The following is a 22500-nucleotide window of genomic DNA, read 5'->3' as shown; positions in this document are numbered from 1 at the left end:
TCGATGCGAGAAATGAACGGTTTAAAACAAAAGGCAATGAGTTGTTAGAAATAACACGAATAAAGGTTTTTTGTTTTGGTAAAAACTAGAAAAGTGAATCGAATTTCTTCCTTTCCTATTGCAACGTACTCTATATACAAGCGATAACGTTACACTTAGATTATAACTAATCTCAAGGATTACAAAACATCACGAGAGAAGACTGAACATTTGTTAGACTTTTTCATATTCAAACCTAGAGAATTTTACAAGCAATGCATTTATTAACTAGTTGAAAGACGGGATTGAGTTATAGAGATCAAAAGTTGTTATTGATAAAGGTTTTCAAAAACACCCAGTTTTTCATTTCCAAGATGAAATTTTACATTGGGAAAAACTTTGTACCGACTTAATAATTCTTCTAAAATCGAGATAGAAGTTGGGGTTTTATAGTTTCTCTAGTAGTTCTTTTAACAATTCTGTTCCTCCTGAGTTTGTTAATTCGTGTTTTCTATATTTTTGTTTGTCTTTCACAATAATTTCTGTTTCATTCCGAAATGTATTTTGTTATAGTGCGTAGTCTAAAAAATGATGTCGTAGAAACAGTCATGTTTTTATTTATCGGTAAGGTCTGGCGATAGTTAAGTGTTTAACGACACATGCTGACTACATGATTATATCAAGTTCGAATCTAGTTCGTTTTATTGCACCGTTTATAAGGATGTTAGTAACCTCCGTATAGTTTTTTCGGTACGTACCTGATTCTTTTTGAAAAATATGTTTAGAAATAATCTGGGAAACCAATGCTAAGAGTAGGATCTTCATGATTCATAGGAATTTACTTTTATTGTTATTACTAGCAGGTGTACCCAGCATCGCCCGGAATTAAAGGTAAAGTTAAATTCCTCTAAAAAATGAAGTAAAACAAAAAACGGAATGAAACTGAGACATGTGCATGCGAGTATTTTTTTTTTCCAAACGGTTTACTTCTCTTGTAAATACAAAAAATGCTTGGGCTGAGATCGAAACCAAAGCCTAAAGACAGTGAGACAAGTACTATAATCATTAGGCTAGCTGGCCACGATCATTATGAAAGACTTTTCAAACCTACTTATTCTTAACATAAGGAAGATGTCCTGTGAACGATTCGCGCATGCGCAGTCATGAAACAGGTGACAAACAAATAGAAATCCGATGCCCCCCCCGCAAGTACCAATTTTAAAAAAAATTTTACTAGTAAGCAGCCCTTTTTTCCGGATGAAAATCGATTAAAAAGCTTTCCACGTGTCTGAATACCCTATATATCAACTTCTAAGTATGTATATCAAAGATTCGCCGAACATATTGATAGAGAAGTTACCTTACACAGATTGTCACTTTTAAAGATATATAGATTTACCAACAGATTTAAAAACAAACAAACGTAGAATGCTTTAATTTCTACATATCACACACACACACACATTGTCATAAAAACCAAAAAAGATGATTTCCGACTGTGCATCAACGGTTTCTAACAAGAGGGAGTATTATTAATGAAATAACAATAACAGCGTTTTAAGGGCGTATCTCTTGATAATCAAACATAACACCAAATATACGTTCCTATGCGTAAGTACCCATACGTTCAAGATTATTCACGTATTTAAGTTTATATACTCCCCACAGATGGGAAAGAAAGCATTATAAACACATACAAACAGAAGTACATAGGCACAACAATAAAGTAGATTCTAGTTAAAATATTAATTATTTAATGTATTACAAATAATGTATTCATAATAATCATATATATTATTAACTAGCAGGCAGGGAAACCCGACGTTGCCCGGGATTGAATGATGATGAACGAATATTTCACACTCCTATATTTTTTTATTGTTATTGCAATCCGTGAATTCGCCCGGGAGAAAGCTTCACGTACCTCCATGCAGTAACTTAGTTCAAAATATTTGTTATTCTACACTGCACTCAGAGAACCCACTCTTTATTTTATAAAATTATTTTATATAAACTTCTTTCCATTGAACAAAAAGAACACATTAAGAAATGTACGTGTGGGGTTTGAACCTACAGACCACGTCATGCAAAAACAAAAAAGAAAAAAAATCACGTAAATTTTCAAGTCTTGTAAAATTCCTTGCAGTTAATGAAAAAAAGGAAGAAATTTACGTTTGGAGTTTTCATCTATAGACCACGTCATGCAAAAAAAAAAAAAACGCGTTCAACTTACTCACAGGAGAATTTTCACGGCCTGTTCTATCATTGATCATTATTGCTAAGCAAGGACATGGAAAAATAGCTTTACCGATGATAGATAAATTAAAATAACGGGTTCGATTATCGATTATCGATAATTATCGGAAGTATTCTTAACAAAACTTAACTAATATCACTCCCAGACTTATACACTAAAGTTTTGTAAATTTTGAAGAAAATCTGTTCAGCAGTTTCGGAGTCTATAAGGAACGAACTCATACACACTCACTGACAAAGTTGCATTTATATAATTGTAGAGATTATTTGATATTTTTGTGCTGGTGCATTGTACGTACCGGTTGTCGTTACTGTTACATATCACGAACCAGATTTCTTGTCTATGTTCGGGATAGCTGGACCAATAATGACGGGTACTTGTGAATCTCTGTTATCACGCTAAGATAAGGTTATTATTTAGAAAACCATCCTTAACATATAAAATTACATATTTTAAGCTGTTTTGCGACTATTCTGTATTTTACCTTATTTTAGAAACAAAAATATCGTAAAAATTGAATTTTACTTGCAAATACTACTAGAAAGGCAACAAATAATCTAAACGAGCTTCCTAACGTTTTTAGCGACGCTCGGCATATTCCGGTGTTGACGTCGAGCCCGAGCGAACTTTTACGAGAAATCTGGTTCTTCACGTGCACATTTACTGACTTCCGGTTAGTACAATGCACCAGCACCGACATGTTTACTGGGTTATTTTAATGCAAGGGTCTTTTAAACCCTGCTAGTGATCAATTAACGTACATTATCTTCTGGGGATTCTTGCTAAGAATCAGTGCGCAGTAATCGCATGAGTTCTGCATTACAAGATGATTTTCAGTTGCTTTATACGAGGATTTCGAACTAATATGGTCCAGAAGTGTTTGATTGTGTTTATAAGTAACGAATGGCTTGGCCATAGAAATGTGTAAATACCAGTTTGAAGCAATCAATCGTGTCTGCATTTTAACACATTGGCAAGGCTCCCCACTTTCCGTAGTTAAGGACTCAGATTTCTAGCGCTTAGTATTTAATAATGGAAAAATTCCTTCCTTGCCTTAAGAAATTCAAGCGGAATGTCAACTAAATAGTAGCAGATAAGTACAAGTACTAGGGGTGTTCCGAAAGTAATGCCTCCTATCTTTTCTGTCCGAATTGCTCAAAGGGAACTGCAAATTGCATTATTTTTATGGTTTAACATGCATTCATGAACTGAAAATGCAGTGTCTTTATTGAAAATATGACGGTGTGAAACTCTAAGATAGCAACCTCTGTCATGGACGTATGTTAGAAGCAGCGATGTGTCATCGAATTCCTTGTAAAAGAGTATCGAGAATGCTGGTCACTATGTAGCAAAATAAATGCTGGAACACAAAAGATCGCTCGTTTTAATAATATCACTCCCGTCTTCGTAGCGCTTCAACTGTTTGAGTTAAGAAGAAAAGGAGGTTTTATTTTTTGGAACGACTCTTATATGACAAAGCGCGCTTCGGACGTCCATGCATAGCCATCTTTTATCGGTGGCAAAAGTACATTCAGAATGGTGGTGACTATGTAAAAAAATATATTCCGGGGCACAGAAGGCCGCTTGTTTTAAGGGTACAACTCTCGCTTTTGTAGCTCTTCAACTTTTTAAAAATTAAATATAGGAGGCTTTACTTTTGAAACGACCTGCGTACATTACGGTAGTACCTGCATTAAACAAGTAATACTTGTTGAAGATACGTTCAAAATCTGTCGGTATCTATTAAACTAATGATGTCCCTTATGTTAAAAGAAAAAAAGTAAGCATGTTATTATTAAGTATAAACAGAACTGTTAAAGGGGTGATTCATATAACGATACCTTTAGTAGTCCTCAAAGACGTAGTTACCGTTTTTTTTTTGTCTACGGTGTATATCGGACATGTTTATTGTGATAGATGATGCTAACATGCAAACGGAAACATGATTAACCTAACTCCCAGTAGAGATTCATTCGTGAGCACAGTCAAACAATGGTGGATCATTACACGGACACCATAACCTCCAGGTGTCTATGTTCACAGCGGCATCAAAAGAAGATATGTAAACACGCGGGAGATCAGACGTTCGCGCTGTAAGTAGGAGCTAATTGATGCTCTACAGGTGACTCCATATTGTTTAAAAAATACATAAACCTGCTTCATGTTACGTCGGCTATCAAGATTGATATTTTGCTATCACAGATGAAAGTAATCAACCTTTTCCTTTGATTATCCATAAAATAATGCTTTTGTTCGGCAATTTTTTTTATCGAACAATTATTAATCTACGCTTATGTTTATACTCTCTCTCTCACACACACACACACGCACACACACACATATATATAGTGAATAAATGACAAAAACTATATTCCAGATTCATTATACCTTTAATATTTTTCCACTACGCCATTTTGAATTTTTGAAAAATTCAAAATGGCGTAATGGGAGCATATTAAAGGTATCTGCAGCTTCTCTTCCAATTTTCGGATTTTAATCATGTCTAATCACACTTTATTTTCTTTTGATGAGTTTAGGGCATAATAGATTCACTGATTGATATAATAATTAAGTGATTGATTTTACTACGAAACAGATACTGTCAAGAATTGTAAATGTCAACTGAATTAAAGACATACATTATAAGATGGTCAACATCATGAACTTTGGAATATATTTTTGTCATTTATTCTCTATATTGCTCTGTAATTATATTGAACTTTTCAAATAAGGATCTGTATATATGATGAGAAAATATATTTCTACAGAAATATATATATATGTGGGTGTGTGGTAGCTTTCTTCAATTTTGACAGACAATGGAGACCTGCTGTAAGTGGTACGTGAAGGTTCAAGACGACTGGAAACAATGCCGAGATAAGCGGAGAGAACATAGAATTCCCAAATGGTTGGTTACCCATCTGGTACTAAACAGGCGCAACGTTGCTAAACTTCGGTGATCTGACGAGAATTGGTGTGCCAACGTGTTTAAGCCGTATATATATATATATATATATATATATATATATATATATATATATATATATATATACGGCTTAATTTACTCACATAACATTAATATAGGAAATTATAGATTTATGCGTAAACTTTAAGTATTTACTTCAAAAGTGCTCAATACGTAGGTAGAGCTAGTTAGTAATTTATAAAAAGCTACCACGTGTAGGGACCTAGATGGCCCATGTGGATTATGCCTTCATGAAAAATTTGCTATCCTGTACTTTAAAGAACCCCATCATCTATTAAACTGTAGAAGAGAAATAGCAAATAACTGTGTTCACAAGATAAAATTTACTCTAGGATAGCGATACAAAATAGTTTTAAAACTAACAAAAACAATAGAAAATAAACAAATAAATAAATTAAATTAACATGAATATACATAAACGATCACACATATATGTGTGCATATAGGTGTGTACATATATATATATATTTATATATAAACTAACATAAAAACAAAAAAAACACTAACCTAGATTTAAAACAGATCAAGAAACTAAATATCCAGACTAAATAGAGCACACACAAAGAAACAGGTCAACCAGAGGTCAAATAGGCCTTTGTCCGATAAATGCATGTTCATTTACTGATAGGAAGGGCGCGGTAGATACTAGAAAGTTGATTGGCTAACTAAAATCTCAATAGAAGATGCGTATATAAAAACGACAAACAACCACAGAATTCGCGCATAAACCTGAAGAATCCTAGAGTGGATGAAACGCGGAATATTCAGTGTAGCTTAATCGCCATGTACATTTTATAACTTACTATATATATATATATATATATATCCGTTATTCTCGTCAGAATTGGAAATATTTTCAAATTTTCACCATTTTGGAATACACGTGTCTTTCACCGATTTAAGGATTTCTCTTTTATTTTGATACACACGTAACCACGATGCGGATTTCCATTATTTTCGTCAAAATTTGAAATATTTTCAAATTTGTACCAGCTATGAGTAAGTAGCTCCACTGGCTTATCGATGTCTTGGGAAAGGCAAAGACTAAGAGAGGAAACCGTGACAAAAATCTAGTTTGGAGTCTCGATAGGCGACGGTGAAGCACTGCAACATCTTTCTAGAAACTGTTGTAGCTTCGCTGGCTCCGACCGTATTGGGTTGCTTTTCCATATGGATTTGTCTGCAACGCCGAGAGGCGGAGGGGTTCTTGGTAAGTGGGCAAACCTAGATATCCTCATCAACCGCCCAGGCCTGCATCTGTAGAGGCAACTCCAGCTTTGACTGTATGACATTGCAGTGCACTAAAATAGAAGCAGAACGCTATTTTCTTACGAGAAAGAAACCTGTCATAATATACAGCATATATTGGCTTGTAATGCGAGACCTATAAGAATTGAGAATCATTTTGGACCATGTGATAAACTTGTAGTAGATGCACCAATCCAGATGTGGCAACAAAGCTCCAGGAATGGGCGAATTGGGGTTTTGTAAAGATACAGAATATTCTCCGGTGTGATGAATTTTCTTGGTACTGTAGAAGTGGCTCACCTTCTTTGCGACAGCCTTGGCAATGTCCTCAACGCATTTGTTCCATTTCATGTTGTCTGTAAATGTTAAGCCGAGTAATTAGAAGGATGTTATTTGTCATCCCAATCAGTGGTTTAGAAGTTTTTTTGTGTGTGTGTAACTGTTAAATCGGAGGTTGTGAATATTTTTAGTTGTTATAGAGCATATATTTAGAGCGCGGAAGGTAATCGAGGACATATATAATTTCTATTATATGAAGAATATTATTTAACTTTCTGTTTCTCAAAGAGGTTATGTTTTCAGTATAGTTTGTCGGTGTGTAACTTTGTATGCTTCTTTGTTTTTGCTTGTTTGGTTGGTTTCGTTCACATCGCTAGATCAATCGTCATCAGACTAGGTCAAAATTTCGGCCATGGTCTAATTTCGAACGGATGTAATCTGGGCATATCTTGATAATAGTTCAATTGTTTAAGTAAATTATAAAACTTACACTTTCCCATTCTCTATCATTGCCTAAACCTAAACATGAATTCCATCAATAAAGATATTCCCCTTGAACTTCCCGCCTGGGGCACTCTGTTCCGCTAGTCTTCTTTCCATATGACTACAATATCATTCATTTATTTATTGCGAATTATTATCCTTACCTTTTAGTTATTGTTTCACGACGTTTCGACCAACTATCCCTCTGGAATTCGTCAGATGGTAACCGCGACGGGATAGGAACTCCGAACCTCCTAACTGCATCCTCAACAATTACTGCCTTCCATAGTTGTTGTCATCGTCTCATCACATTATACCAAATTACAACTAAAAGATGAGGATAATAGTCCGCAATAATTAAATGAATAAATAATACTCATCTCAATAAACATTCCAATTAATTAAATAATATACACAATATCATTATCTTCAAGTCCAACGTAAACAAATTCTTGTTCAGCCATCCACGTAAATGATCTAATTATACCAAATTACTTCAACAAACGATTATTACGCAACTGTCCCAATGACTACAATAGTCATATTAACACTTATCATTGGGTGGCCTCCCGGCCTTTATATGTGGTGACTACTTTGTAAAAAAAAAGTTTATTGTAGAGACTCGCTGTTTGGTCTATATTGTACATAATTAAACAGCAAATCTTACATAACGGTGACCAGTCTTTGATTCCAAACCTTGAAAAAATTTCACAAGATCGAAATTTAGACAGAATTTTAACTTCCGATTTTTTTTTTTCAAATTTGATGGTTGAATCTGAGGCTCTTTTATCACAATAATGACTGTGCAAAATGTTCGTCCTGATAAGATAAATCGTTTTTGAGTTATCAACATTACCATGAGAGAACTTCAGGAATACTTTAAAAAAATATAAAGAAGTGCCAGATAGATATTTCCTTTATCCTTATAGTGTTAAGCCGGGAAATGCGTAACTTTTTTTCTTGTTGGTTTTAAATTGTATTTTGATTAATAAATAATGAATGTAATTTTAAAATAAAATACCATTTTATATTTTACACAAACATTTTTTTTATAGATTGATAATGACGCCATATTGTTTGCGTAGGACAAACACTGACTCTCCATTCTAATTATTTGATTTTCTTTTGTTTTAGGCTACTCGCCTGCCTCGTCCCAGTTTTCTCATCCGTCCACCATGAGATCTTCCTGTGTCCGCTCTTGTTTGATTCCCTTCCAATTTATGATGTCTTCCTTACTGATCCTTGCACTAATTGTTTTGGCTACTGGCCGACCGTCAGAAGCGGAGCCTCTTACAAGGTAAGATTATATTCACTATATTTTAATAATGAATGTTGTACATGGTTTTTACAAGAGAACCACTGCTTATCAAGACCAAGAGGCCACTCGAGGATGAGGGTTAAAGAGTGTACAGTTGTTAAAAGTACAATATAGTAATCGTTAGAAGTGTAAATTTGGTAAATTGGATTACTTAAGGGGAACGGCTCATTAAGAACTTGTTTACATCTGACGAAGACAGCCATATTGTAATCAGCTGGTTGGTTGGTTGCTTGATTTTGTTTTACGGCATATCAACCCTTTTCGGATTATTTAATGCCGAATCCAAAGATTTTGAAGAAAATTTTTTTAAATAGAATATATTTGTTGTTTTCACGTCGGTTTCTATTTAACTCATAGTTGGGACCCTAACAGGTACTACCACTCCGGGTCAGAGTGGACCTAGGAGCAGTGGTAATTAAAGGGTGGCTCCACACTCCCCAAAGCCCACAAGCTGGGGCCTCACCACTGGATATAGTTTAAGGTCATATCCAGGACCCCCATTGAGGGACTTTTACCCTCAGCAAGGGGGCAGTCGGTGTATTCTAATGCCCCACCAACAGGGCCATTGATCACTATAACAAGGTACGTATATATATACATATATATGTATATATTAAATAACAATCATTGTAACACTGGATCATTGTAACAAAGTGAATTACAGTTTAATATAAAGTAATCAGTTGGAAAGCAGGGAAACGGAAGAGAATTACACAGGTATCCAGTTCTAAAAAAGGAGCTTGTTCATGGAATCTACGATAAAGAGTGGGGGAAATTATTGGTAGTGTTTTCAGGCAGATCTTCGTAGCTTTATGTTGACTGCTATCACATGTTATTTAATCTTCTTTATTAATTGAGACAAACGGACGACTACGGTTTAGCTATAATTTTTATAATATTAATTTACTAGCAGGACCCGTGGAAATTCCACGGATTAAGAAATACATTTAATCAACAAACAGGTTTTTCATAAAGTTGATATTTTTCAAGATAGCGCAAAAAAATGGTTTGCTTTATTACAGAAAAGCCAATAACTCGAAGAAAATATTAATTTATTAACATTTCTATGAAAAAAGTGTCCATTGTATTTTAAATAAAGAACTGACCCAATTTCGTAGCCTAGTGTGTGTGGGGGGGATGCCCTTTTCTCTTTCCTGCAACATCTTTCTCACAGAAGAGCCGTTGAGATCCTGTATCTGCTTTATAGTTATTTTCATGGCAGGTGCTCATCTGACATCTACTATATGGCCCCACCCTGCCTGACTTTCAGGAAATACACTCATCAACCTGAAACCACTATCAATCATTTTCCTCAATATTTATTTATGCCTAAACCTAAACGTAGATTCCATGAACAAAGCTTCTTTTTATACAACTGACGCCCGTGGAACTTTATTCCGTTGTCCTGCTTTCCAACTCACTGTAATATTCAAGTCCAACGTAAACAAGTTCTTGATGAGCCTTAAGAAATCCAATTTACCAAATTCCTCCTACTAACGATTACTACGATATTTTTCCGTTTACTTCCGTACACTCATTAACACTTATCCTCGAGTGGTCTCTTGGACTTGATAAGTGGGGACTCTTCTGTAAAAAACACATACACACACACACAAAACGATATTCCACAAAACGTGTGTGACTTTGCCCATTAGAGGAGGTGCCTTTTGAAAATATTTGGAGACAGACACACGGGCATACAAATACAGTAAATTTTATACATTAGATTAATATATTTCTGTCGATTTTAAATCCAATATAAGACATGCCAAATTGATGATTAAAAACGTACACATTCGCTACCAAACAAAGCAAGAAACGCTCATCAACACCCTAAATTATTTTGATTTACTTCTTACAAAACATTAAAGTAAAAAAAAAATCACTTATGTTTAATCGCATCCTTTCAGATTTATATCATTCCATCAGATAGATGAATCGGGTCAAGTTTCAAGAAGTAAAACTTGAATGAATCGTGTGACCAGAAGTACCGAGGGGACGAAAACAATATAGTATATCCCCCTCATTCGCCCTCTTTCTCTAACAACACCCTACTACACGCTCTGCCACGCTTTATGACACACACACACCTTTTTTTATCACACACATACACTCCCTTTTGAGAACTAACACGCATACACTCTCTCTCTCTCTCTCTCCTTGTCTAACGCACACACACAGTCAATTATACGCCTATCTTCTCACTGTGATGCGCACTCTCTTTCCCTCGCATACATACTACCTCTCATGATCTCTCTCCCTCTCACTCTCTCTCTCTCTCTTTATATGTATATATATATATACTACACATACACGCTCTTTAAAAAACTTCTTCTCTCCATCACACAACTCTTTCTCTCTCTCTCTCTCTCTCTTTCTCTCTCTCTCTCTCTCTCTCTCTCTATGAAACACCCATTTACTCTCTTTCACGCACACAGTCTATAACACAAGCAGACATTTTATCACACACACTAGCTCTCTTTACTATACATATTCAACCTCTTTCATGCACACACGTGTGCGTGTGAAGAGAAAGAGTGTGCCTTTGTATGTATGATAGATAGAACTATCATACATACACACTTTCTCTATCACACGAATACACGCACTCTTCTTTTCACAAACACATGCACACAGTGTCGCTCACATACTCTATCAAACACATACTCTCTCACACAAACATTCTTTATCTCACACACTCTCTCCATGTCACACACGCACCTACACTCTATTACACGTAAATGCACTCTTTCAATCACACGCGTACACTCTATCGCACACACACACACACACACACACATAGACACAATGCTCACCGTCTATTACACATACGCACACTTTCTATCACACACACAAGCCGTTTTCCTCTTGCCCTTTCACACGCATTCCTCCTCTCTATTCATATCTCACACACACAATTTCTATTTCTCGATCACGTGCGCACTTTTTATTCTCCTTCTCTCTCTTTCTCATTTTCTCTCCTATCTAAAAACGTGAAAATCATAAATCTCATCTCCCAAGATATATATATACATATTAATAAATTACTTACCCTGACCCCTGTGGCATCTCTATGCCGCATTAGAAGCGGTAATAGACATTGGCATCGAAATGTGCAGAAACGACTCTGTGTAGATTCACCCCCCCCACACATATATATTCATCAATCCATAGCCCTGAGCCCCTAAAGGGGCATAGGCCATCCACAATTTTGTAGATGCTTTTGTAGCGAGGAGTTTTTTTTTCGGCATGAGGGTGCTGGCCCCACGCCCAACTTTCCCAGAAGGGAATATATATATATTTTTGTGTGTGTGTGTGTGTATATGTGTATTGGGGTGGAGAGGGCTCCCGTAAGCCGTGGTGAAGGCAACCTTTCTAGGAGAAGCAAATGTCTGATTTAAAAACCCATAAAGCGGGAGACCAGTACCCGCATTAAGCTGGTCTGCAGTTTAATTTGTTGCCGGCTATCTTGCTCTTGCTTGTTGCTGGATCTCAACATTTTGAACCGAGAGAGAGACTTAGCTGTCGTACAAAGCTAAGACTCTGTAACATCATCTTTGTATAGATACTCCCTCAGGCATTTGGGCTCATGGATTTTAAATGTCTGAGGGAGTGGCACTCGTCTGACAAGACGTTGCACATATATATATATATATGTGTGTGTGTGTGTGTGTGTATGTGCATATATATGTATATATATGAATATATATATGTATATATATGTATGTATATAAGTGTATATATATATGTATATAAGTGTGTGTATATATATATATGTGTGTGTGTAGATATATAAAATGAAATAAAAATTAAAGTCAAGTTTACCAAAATGATCCAAGATGGCAAAACTAAAGTAAATTTTGAATATTAAAGAATTAATATTTATAAAGTAATCTCAACCAGATGTAAAAGCTCGATAAAACCAAATAGGAAATAGAGCTTATCATAAGAACAAGTACTCAATAAAACATTTTAAAAACACACTTTGAAAAAGAGTTAAAAACATATTTAATTTTAAAAAGAAGCACAAAATAAATGGATAGTCTATCCACTTATTTTGTGCTTCATTTTAAAAATTAAATATGTTTTAACTCTTTTTCAGTGTTTTTAACATGTTTTATTAACAACTTGTTCTGATGTATATATATATATATATATATATATATATATATATATATATACAGTGGACGTCAAAAGTGTTTACAAATTGTAATAATTGATAAATGTATGCTTCAATATTTTCCAATATAATAACTGTTACTCACTGGTTGATATGCAAATATATGAAGTGAATTCATAGAAACGGAAACCAAATAATGATATTCTGGGGGAGGGGGTATGGATCTTTAAATGATTTCAGGAAGGAATATGGGACAAAAGAGTTTGTAAGCACTCATTTATCCGCAATAAATACCATTTTTAAACATGATTTAATTCGAAAAATTGTCATCATGATTATAGTACCATATATTGATAACATATTACAAGAAAACAACAGTGATTACTCAAATAACAATTAACAAAACAATACGAATTTATGAAACTATTTAACCCTTTATTCGCTTTCCTCCATTTTTAATCAAATCAATCAGTATCCTATCAACAGAGGATGTTAATGTATGCACTTGCTGAAGTGTGATTTCAGAAGATACCTTCTTGATTCTCTCCCAAATGTCTTTTTTACTATGGAATTGATGCCCGTTTTCGTAAACCTTCCTCTTCAGAATCTACCAGAGGTTCTCTATCGGATTCAAATCCGGGCTCTGAGGTGGCCAGTCCATCAGACGTTCACCAGAGATCCCCTTGTCTGAAAGCCAAGCTTTTGTGAACCGAGAAGCATGGCTTGGGGCATTGTCTTGTTGGATAATTAGATTCTGGTTGGGAGCATCATTTTGTGAATTCAACCAGGGCAATAAATTTGCTTCCAAAAACTTGCAGTAGTTCACAGAATTCATTTTGACACAGTAAGGGACAAGAAAAAGGACCAACAATCTCACTTCCAATAATACCAGCCCAAATCATCACTCCTCCTCCTCCTTCTTCTCCTCCTCCTCCTCCTCTACCCTGTTGACGTCTGAATCGCAAGCGTGGGCTATTGCCTTTAAGAAGCCATCCCTTGGCCCAACCGTCGGGGCCGTCGAGGGTTGCTCTGGCCTCGTCAGTCCAGAGAACATTTTGAAAATTGGTTTTCAAATATTTAGTGGTCCATGCTAGTCGCTTCTGGAAATTTATATTACTCAAAGGAGGACATTTTGTCTGTATTCTCTGGTCGGCTGTCTGTTTCAAAATCCGATTTCGGGTCCTGTTAGAGATGCCAGACACTCCTGCATGGTTGAAAATAGCTTTGCTTGTGCTGTGTGGGTTTGCTAGCAAACTCCTCTTGCTTTTTCTAATATCTCGTGGTGAAGTCACGTTTGGTCTGCCACTTTTATGCTTTTTTCTTCCATTTTTGCCGCCAATGACAAAACGTTTCACAATTCGATGATCTCGTTTCAAAATTTTCGAAATTTCAAATGTAGACTTCTTTGCAGCAAGAAATGTAACAATTTCACCCTTCTCCCTATCTGTCAACATCTTTCCTTTAGCCATTATCAATAAATTAAGATTACCTGCATAAACTTTTGGCTGACCTGAAAAGTGGAAAATGTCGAACTATTATTAAATTCTGGCTTTTATTGTTAAATGTAGTAATGGAACGAACCAGAATGGCAACCAGCAATGATGGAAGAGTCCAAAATGAAAAATAAAGCAAAATTAATAAAGAAATTGAGAAAAAATAAGTCTGCAATCTCTTTTGACCCCCACTATATATACATATATATATATATGGCAATTAAGCTACACAGAATATTTAGCGTTTCTTTCTCGTGAGAATTCGTCAGAATTATATGTAGCTAAATTGCCATATATATTTTTATAACTTACTACCTAGCTCTACCTATATATTGAGCACTGTTGAAGTAAATACTGAAAGTTTACGCATAAATTATATTTTCATATATTAATTTATGTGATTAAATGAAGTAGCTATATATATGTATATGTATATATATGTATATATATGTACATATATATATGTGTACATATATATATATAAGTATATATATATGTATATATATGTATATATAACTACTTCATTTACTCGCATAAAATAAATATACGAAAGTATAAATTTACAAAGCTAAGACACTGTAACATCATATTTGCATAGATACTCCCTCAGCCATTTGGACTCATGGATTTTAAATGTCTGAGGGAGTGGCACTCGTCTGACAAGACGTTGCAATCATCATCATGTATGTATATATATGTATATATATATATATATATATATATATAAGAGTAGGCAGTAGTTTACTTGAAGCATTGTTGTTAAAGGAATATATGGAAGTTTTAAAAGCCAAAAACAATGTGAAGAAAGACCGGAAAAATGAAAATGAAGAAAAGAAAAACAAAGAAAAGTAGACGGGTATGTTTGAGTAGAGGAGTGTCTAACTGTTTATTCGTCTATCATTCCTCACCTCATTGTATAATTATTTTATAACCAAGTTATTGGTATGTCTGGTGTATGTAAAGTCCGTGGGTGGTATGGAACTGTCATTAATTTCGGGAGAAAGTGACCTCCCTTTTTCAAAATGGAAAACAAAAATAAATTCAAGATGGCGGATGAGGATGTGACTGGACTGCAGAACAGGCCAGGGTCGCAAAAATGTGTGGATATTTAGCCGTATGGAGTTGGGGATAATTTTATTTTACTTATTTATATTTTTTAAAATTTTATTTCTGTTGTAAGCATTGGTTTTATATATATATATGTATGTATCTGTTTTATTTTATAAAATATTGTATAATTTATTATTATTATTATTATTATTATTATTATTATTATTATTATTATTATGCGGACAAGGGTTTTCATTCTTTACAATAATAGTTTCGCAGTGAAGATTCACGTGACCTATTGTGTGAAGGGGGTGAAGATAACAGTGTTAGACTTTGTTTTATCTCTTTTCATAATATGTTTATTACTACTACTACTACTATTATTAATATTATATATATATATATACATACATATATATGTGTGTGTGTGTGTGTGTGTGTGTGTTTTATACTAGTTTGTATTGAATATATATTTTTTCCGATGCTGTTGTTGATGTTTTTATTTTGTGTTCTTTTGTTTATAGTTTGTTTTTATGTTTTTTGTTTGATCTTATAGGGGTAATTTTTCGCATTGTTTTTGGCTTTTAAAACTTCCGTGTATATATATATATATATATATATATATATATTTATATATATATATATGTGTATATATATATGTAATTATGTATATATATATGTATATATGTATATATATGTATGTATATATATATGTATATATATATGTGTATGTATATGTATGTATATATATATGTATATATATGTATGTATATATATGTATATATATATGTATGTATATATATGTATGCATATATATATATGTATATATATGTATGTATATATATGTATATATATGTATGTATATATATGTATATATGTATATATATGTATGTATATATGTATGTATATATATGTATGTATATATATATGTATATATGTATATATATGTATGTATATATATGTATATATATGTATGTATATATATGTATGTATATATGTATATATATGTATATATATGTATGTATATATATGTATATATGTATGTATATGTATATGCATATATATGTATATATGTGCATATATATGTATATATATGTATATATATGTGTATATATATGTGTGTGTATATATATATGACAAAACGTCAATATTTCAAATTCAAAGATTTTCTTCCTTTTACCGTTTATTTCTTTCATATGCACACACACACACACACACACACACACACACACACACACACACACACACACACACACACATATATATATATAAAGTAGGGTAGTTAGGAAAATTTATCCGTATATTCACAGAATTTGATTACAGAAAAATACACCAGATATATGAGGGGCGTGCAATAAGTAATGGCCTTGACCAACTTCTCATAGCAGTAGAGCAACGAAACTTGGCACAGTTATTACTCTTTCTGTTTATAGGAACCACCCAGAGTTATGCATTTCTCTCATCGTTGCATGCAACTCTGGAGACCGTTTTGTAGAACACCCCAGGTTGGTCCTCCAACCACGACGTGACTTCAGAAATCAAGGCTGCATCATCTGAGAGACGATTTCCTTTCAAAAACAACTTCATGGTTGGAAGAGGTTAAAGTCAGAGGGTGCAAGGTCAGGAGAGTAGGGAGGATGGGGAAGGATTTCATAACCACACACCCGTGCTTCTGATCTGGTGACATGCGAGTTGTGGACCGAAGCGTTGTCCTATAGGAGGAGGGTACCTTTGCTGATCTTGACTGAAGACTGAGCATGACCTTGCCATCGGAGGGCTGCACCCTTCCTTTCTTTGGAGGTGGTGAGTCCAAGTGCTTCCACTGCATTGACTGGGCGTTGGCCTGTGGATCATACAGATGGACCCACGTTTCCTGTGTAATCAGTCTTTTGAAAAACTTTGACTCATCTTCTTGGCACATATCCAAATTCATCCTCGAGCACTCGACGCGTTCTCTCTTCTGGAATGGTGTGAGCAAACTGGGAATCCATCTGGCAGACACCTTATGCATAAGCAAATGGTCATGAACGATAGTTTCCACAGACCCTGTACTAATCTTGACATCTTGAGCTATTTGGCGAATAGTAATGCGCCGATCTTCCAAAATGACAGTCTCAACTTGACGGACAGATGCCTCATCAATGGCAGAAGAGGCCGACTAGTTTTGGGAGCTCTTTCCACAGACTTCCGGCCTTGTTTGAATTCACGATGCCAGCGTTTTACAAGGTTATATGATTGAGTATTATCACTATAAGTTTCTTTCATTTCATCAAAAGTCTCCTGTGGTTTGCGTCCTTTCAAATACAAAAACCAGATCACTGCTCGACATTCAACAGGCTCCATTTCACACCTGGCTCAGTTCAAACACCTGTAAAACAGTAATCCCAGTTAGTTCAGAGCCGTGATTTACCACATAACCCGTAGAGATATAAATCATTGCACGTGCAAAGTTTCAGCTAGATAGGTCAACTGGAAGTCGGTCAAGGTCATTACGTATTGCACGCCCCTCATAGTTTTATATCAATTTTGTTAGTTTATTTATTGTATAATCAAACTCCGTTAATATATGGATGAATTTTAATAAATAAATGATAACGATATAATTAAATTTTGCATTAAAACATCTATTTGGAATTATTTGGATCTTTCGAACTACTGGTTTTTATTGTAATAACGTTTGTGCTAATGTACCCTGCGAGCTTCTTTATTTATATCGTGGAAATGAGGCATATGTCTCAATATATTTACATAAAACAAATAATAATGCATAATGATAGAGTTACAGACAACCGACATAGCCTAAAATTCATTGTAGTTTCATTTCTTAAATATAAATAAATGTGCTGCCCGTGCCCTGGCCTTTCCATAGAAAGAGGATTGAATCCAGAATAGTTAACATAGTGATACTAGTAACTGTAAATCAGTATATCCCGAGAAAGTAGACTAAGTGCAGAATAGTTAACATGGTGATAACGGCTTTCTAAATCACATTGCACATAAACTGCGGAGAATATGTCCCGCACTATCGACAGAGCTTCAACTTCTGTCCCATCGATGCAATGTCGCGTCCCTGTATCTATTTTACAATTACTTTCCAGATGTGTCGAAAGCTTTTCTATAATTGATGAAGCAAATAAAAACACCTGTTCCTGCGTCCCTGTTCTTCTCAAGTATTATTTTTAGGTTGAGTATTTAGTCTCAGTTTTTTCCCCTGGTCTGAAACCATCCTGTTTCTCGGATATTTCGGCACTTAATTGGTTCTGCATTCGATTTGCTATGATTTTAATATGAATTTACTACCGCAACTAATCAAGGCGATAGTTCGGTTATTGTTGCATTCAAATTTGATGCCTTTTTATTTTTTGTTTGAATTATGACGAATATCGATGTTCTCCAGTCAGATGGCCATTCTTTTTGTTTGCAAATTGCTATGCACATTTTGTGAAAATATTGTATGACGCTGTTGTCCCCTTTCTTAAGGGGTTCAGCTAGAATATCATCTGTTCCTGGAGATTTTCCACCCTTCAAGTCTCTAATTGCTTTTTCAACTTCTGCATATTTTAATGAAGATTCATCTTCTTGGCCCGTCTTTGCATGTTGGTCGGCCTATCAGATGTTTGATTTCTTATAAAGATTTTCACAATATGGTTTCTGTTAAGTTTGCGGGTTAAAACAAGTAACGTAGAAATCAATACAAATGACGACTCAACAAAGGTAGATCAAATAAGAAGTGTATTAGGAAAAGGTATATTTACAGGATATTTACATAATGGTGTCAAATAAGAGAGTCTTTGCTGGAGAAACATATCTGCTCTCGGCGGCCTTCGGTGGCTTCTGGTGAACACACACTCAGACTAACTGAGTCTTCCTATTTATGTGTAATTACTATCCACATATGCAAATGAATGTGTGCCACCACAACAGTTCCCATCGTCTTTTTACTTGTGAGTTTTCAGTAAGCATTTCTGCAGTCTCGCTTTTTACAGCATCAGTAGCTGGTTTGAACTGATGTCAAATTTTTAGACAACGTTTTATAGGTGTTTTTTTTGTCTCCTAATTGTTTGCATTGTTAATCAATTTCTCGCTGTCTTTTTTCATTTGCTGGACAACTTTTGTTCTTTGCATGCTGCCTCGTCTTCTGGTTTGAAGAGGCCGCTGGTTTTGATCGTTCTTCGATTTTCTACTTCTTTTAACGTATCGTTAGAAATCCATGAGAACCTTTGTTTTTTTTTTCTTTTTTGGATTTTTTTATTGGCAATTTCAGTATATTATGTTCTTTTCTGTTTGCTCATATTTCAATAATGAATGATGTATGTTCAAAAATATTTATAAATGTTACAATTCATACATTTTGACAACTTTCATACAATCATTATAATTTTTTTATGATTATATTTACTTAGTTACGAAAATGTAAGAATTTTGACTTTGTTATGAAGTAAAAATGTCAAATAAATATCTCTAATTTGTGTGATTATAATTTTTTAAAATTTATTTTAATTCAATAAATGTGTACAAAAACCTTCTCAGCAGAAAAATAAAACACGCCTTCAAAAATTCCATTAATCTGCCTCTGCTGTGATCTCTCGAAATCGTAAAACTGAAAACCAAATAAAGTGGTTCCTTCGCAGTAGTGCACAAGTGCCGGATTTCCAAATGAAAAACGCCGTCTTGTGTAAGGATTTCTTCCTAAAATAACCACTCAGAAAAAAACAACAGATTAATTATACTGTCATAACCAACACAGCACTTTAACTGTAAACATCTTTTTTATTAGTCCTCAGACAAAAGAAGTGTGAACCTGCAAAGTCATCATTTTATCCTACGTTTACGCATTATCCTTACCCTTAGTTAAGGTATTTTTTTGTTTTTTCAGTGGTTTTGTTTTGTACATATGGGAATTTCTCATACTCCGAGTTCACAGGGTAAGCGTTGATGATAAGACGATGTTGAGTGGACTTGATGTTGAGAGTACTCGATTTTGTGTTTGACTCGGCGTTGTGTGCCGACGCCGTACAGCCGCTAGTTCGTAATAATCTGTGTATAATTATTATAGAAAGTATTTATATTGTTAAGAGGATCGGCTTTAAGGAAATATGTCTACAGCTTTCGTCCCATGGCATCAATTTTCTTAATTGAACTTAGCGGTTCGGTAAATGGTATTATCGTCTAGGTAAAAGCCGAAATGGCTATTGATGTATGGATGCGTTAAAGTGTCAAAATAAATCGGTTTCTTATGTAAAACGTTTTATATATGAATGATTCTGTAATAGTTTACGGAGATGAAACAAATACGAATTGTCTGTTTAATGCAATAAAAAACTAATATGTAATAATGGTAAGAAACGAAATATATAAATGTAAATATAAAAAAATTGGATACGTGTTTGTTGGTTGCCAATTTGGACTTTCGTACATATGAAGAAAAGTTAAGGAATCACGATTGTATCAAATACTTCAAGTGAAGACATTTTTTAATATAATATTTTTTTTATCTTTTTATAGATGAATTGTTTTGTAATAGTTCGAAAACATATACTATTTATGAATTATATATATATATATATATATATATATATATAATGCGAATAATTCATATGTAATGAAGTAATAGTTTAAGAAAATCTGAAGAATGTACTACCTACGATTATATCAAATACATCTGCGAATAGGCGGCGCTGCATGAATAATGATACCTGCTGAAAAAGATAATAAACAATGATACTTGTTGGGGTGCAGTGACGTGGTCGAATGAGAGGACTAGATAGATAGAGAGTAAGATGTTTGCTATCGTCTTTGTTGTATTTTGTTGGGAAAAAATGCAACAATGTTTAAACAGGGATAAATATACATATAGTTCTGCAAAATGTGCGTTAATAAATGCTAAACATACTCATCATCACATCGTATGAATATGAACATTCTATTGTTGGCATTGGTTCATATTTTCTTAGTAGGAATTATTTCTAGAAAAACTTCGGGATTACGGGAGGGATCACGTGAAGATTTCCAAAAATCCAAGTGAAAGTGATTTATATGGAACGAACTTGATTCGACCTTGGGACACTCAAGTCGTCAGTTCCTGTCTTTAATATATATATATATATATATATATATATATATATATATATATATATATATATATATATATATATATATAAGTTATGAATATTATATTAATTATAAAAGAAAAGAGACGGAAAGATAAAAATATAAGAGTGATAATGAATAGTAAAACTTTCAGCTAAATTAACATTTTCCCCTTACATTTTGAGACTTTTATGCAATTATTTAAAATTGTTTTATTACAATAATTCCTTGTGGTAATAATCTTATTTCTCAGGAAACTGAAGCAAATTACATTTTGTCAGTGGAAAAAATATATAAAGAAAGAAATCGTTAGTCAGAATCAAATATCGATTTTTCAGCTAAATTGCTATTTAGATCTGACATGTAAAATCCTATGAGATAACCTTATATATCGGGAGAAAATATAAATAACAAACTTTCATAAATGTACATTAGTTAAGCATCGGACATATTCGTAGTTATACTTTGAAGATTTATCAAGAACAATTTTCTATAATTAACCATGAATTTTCATTGTGTACGCTACCTAATATATGCAAATATGTCGTGTTGTTGGGAAGTAATGGGCGCAAGGTAAAAGCTCATTCGAAGATGAATCATTCAAATTCCAATTCTGACAGTAATACGATTGGTTTCTTCATATCTTAGAAATATCATTATGGAACGATCAACGCGACTGTTTTGTTTATGGCGACTATAAAGTTTTATTATGTTCTTTCATGTCAAAGAAATGCAATAATAATCCATAACAAAGACAAGTTCACAAAAAGAATTGACAACAAACGTAAGAAAATATTGTTATTTATGACGCAAAGGTAAAGTGCATCTATTATTTCAGTTCACATAGTCGACTGTCGAGCACCATCGATGTCACTTAATATTCAACACACACAGACACACACGTTTTCGCACACACACACACACACACGTTTTCACACACACACACACACACATATATATATATATATATATATATATATATATATATATATATATATATATATAGATACTAGCATGCCATGCCGCCCGGCATTGCCCGGTCGTAAAATACGATTAAATATGATATATTTAATAATGCAGATTTCATATTTATTATTCTATTCTATTGGAACCATTATATAATAATGATTTAAAAAAAAAAAAATTAAAAAAAACAAAAAAAAAAACGCGTGCGCCACGACCGAGAATCGAAAGCAA

General features: G+C 34.0%; 1 protein-coding gene across 6 annotated transcripts in view; it reads left to right on the top strand.

Moving 5' to 3' along the window:
* The window catches only part of LOC145245890 (glycine receptor subunit alpha-3-like), a 477134-nt gene that overhangs the window by 242942 nt on the left and 211692 nt on the right, over positions 1-22500 (top strand). For all 6 annotated transcript variants that reach the window (XM_080107614.1, XM_080107618.1, XM_080107617.1 and 3 more), the window contains exon 2: positions 8367-8529. In XM_080107614.1, the coding sequence (XP_079963740.1) occupies positions 8408-8529 (122 nt within the window). In that variant the 5' untranslated portion in view covers positions 8367-8407. The remainder of the gene's footprint in view (positions 1-8366; positions 8530-22500) is intronic.

This window comes from Euprymna scolopes, chromosome 23 (assembly GCF_053919585.1).
Source record: "Euprymna scolopes isolate OS-2025 chromosome 23, ASM5391958v1, whole genome shotgun sequence".
Taxonomy (NCBI): Eukaryota; Metazoa; Mollusca; class Cephalopoda; order Sepiida; family Sepiolidae; genus Euprymna; species Euprymna scolopes.
Note: the sequence above shows the minus strand (reverse complement) of the source record. Positions and strands in the feature narration are given on the sequence as shown.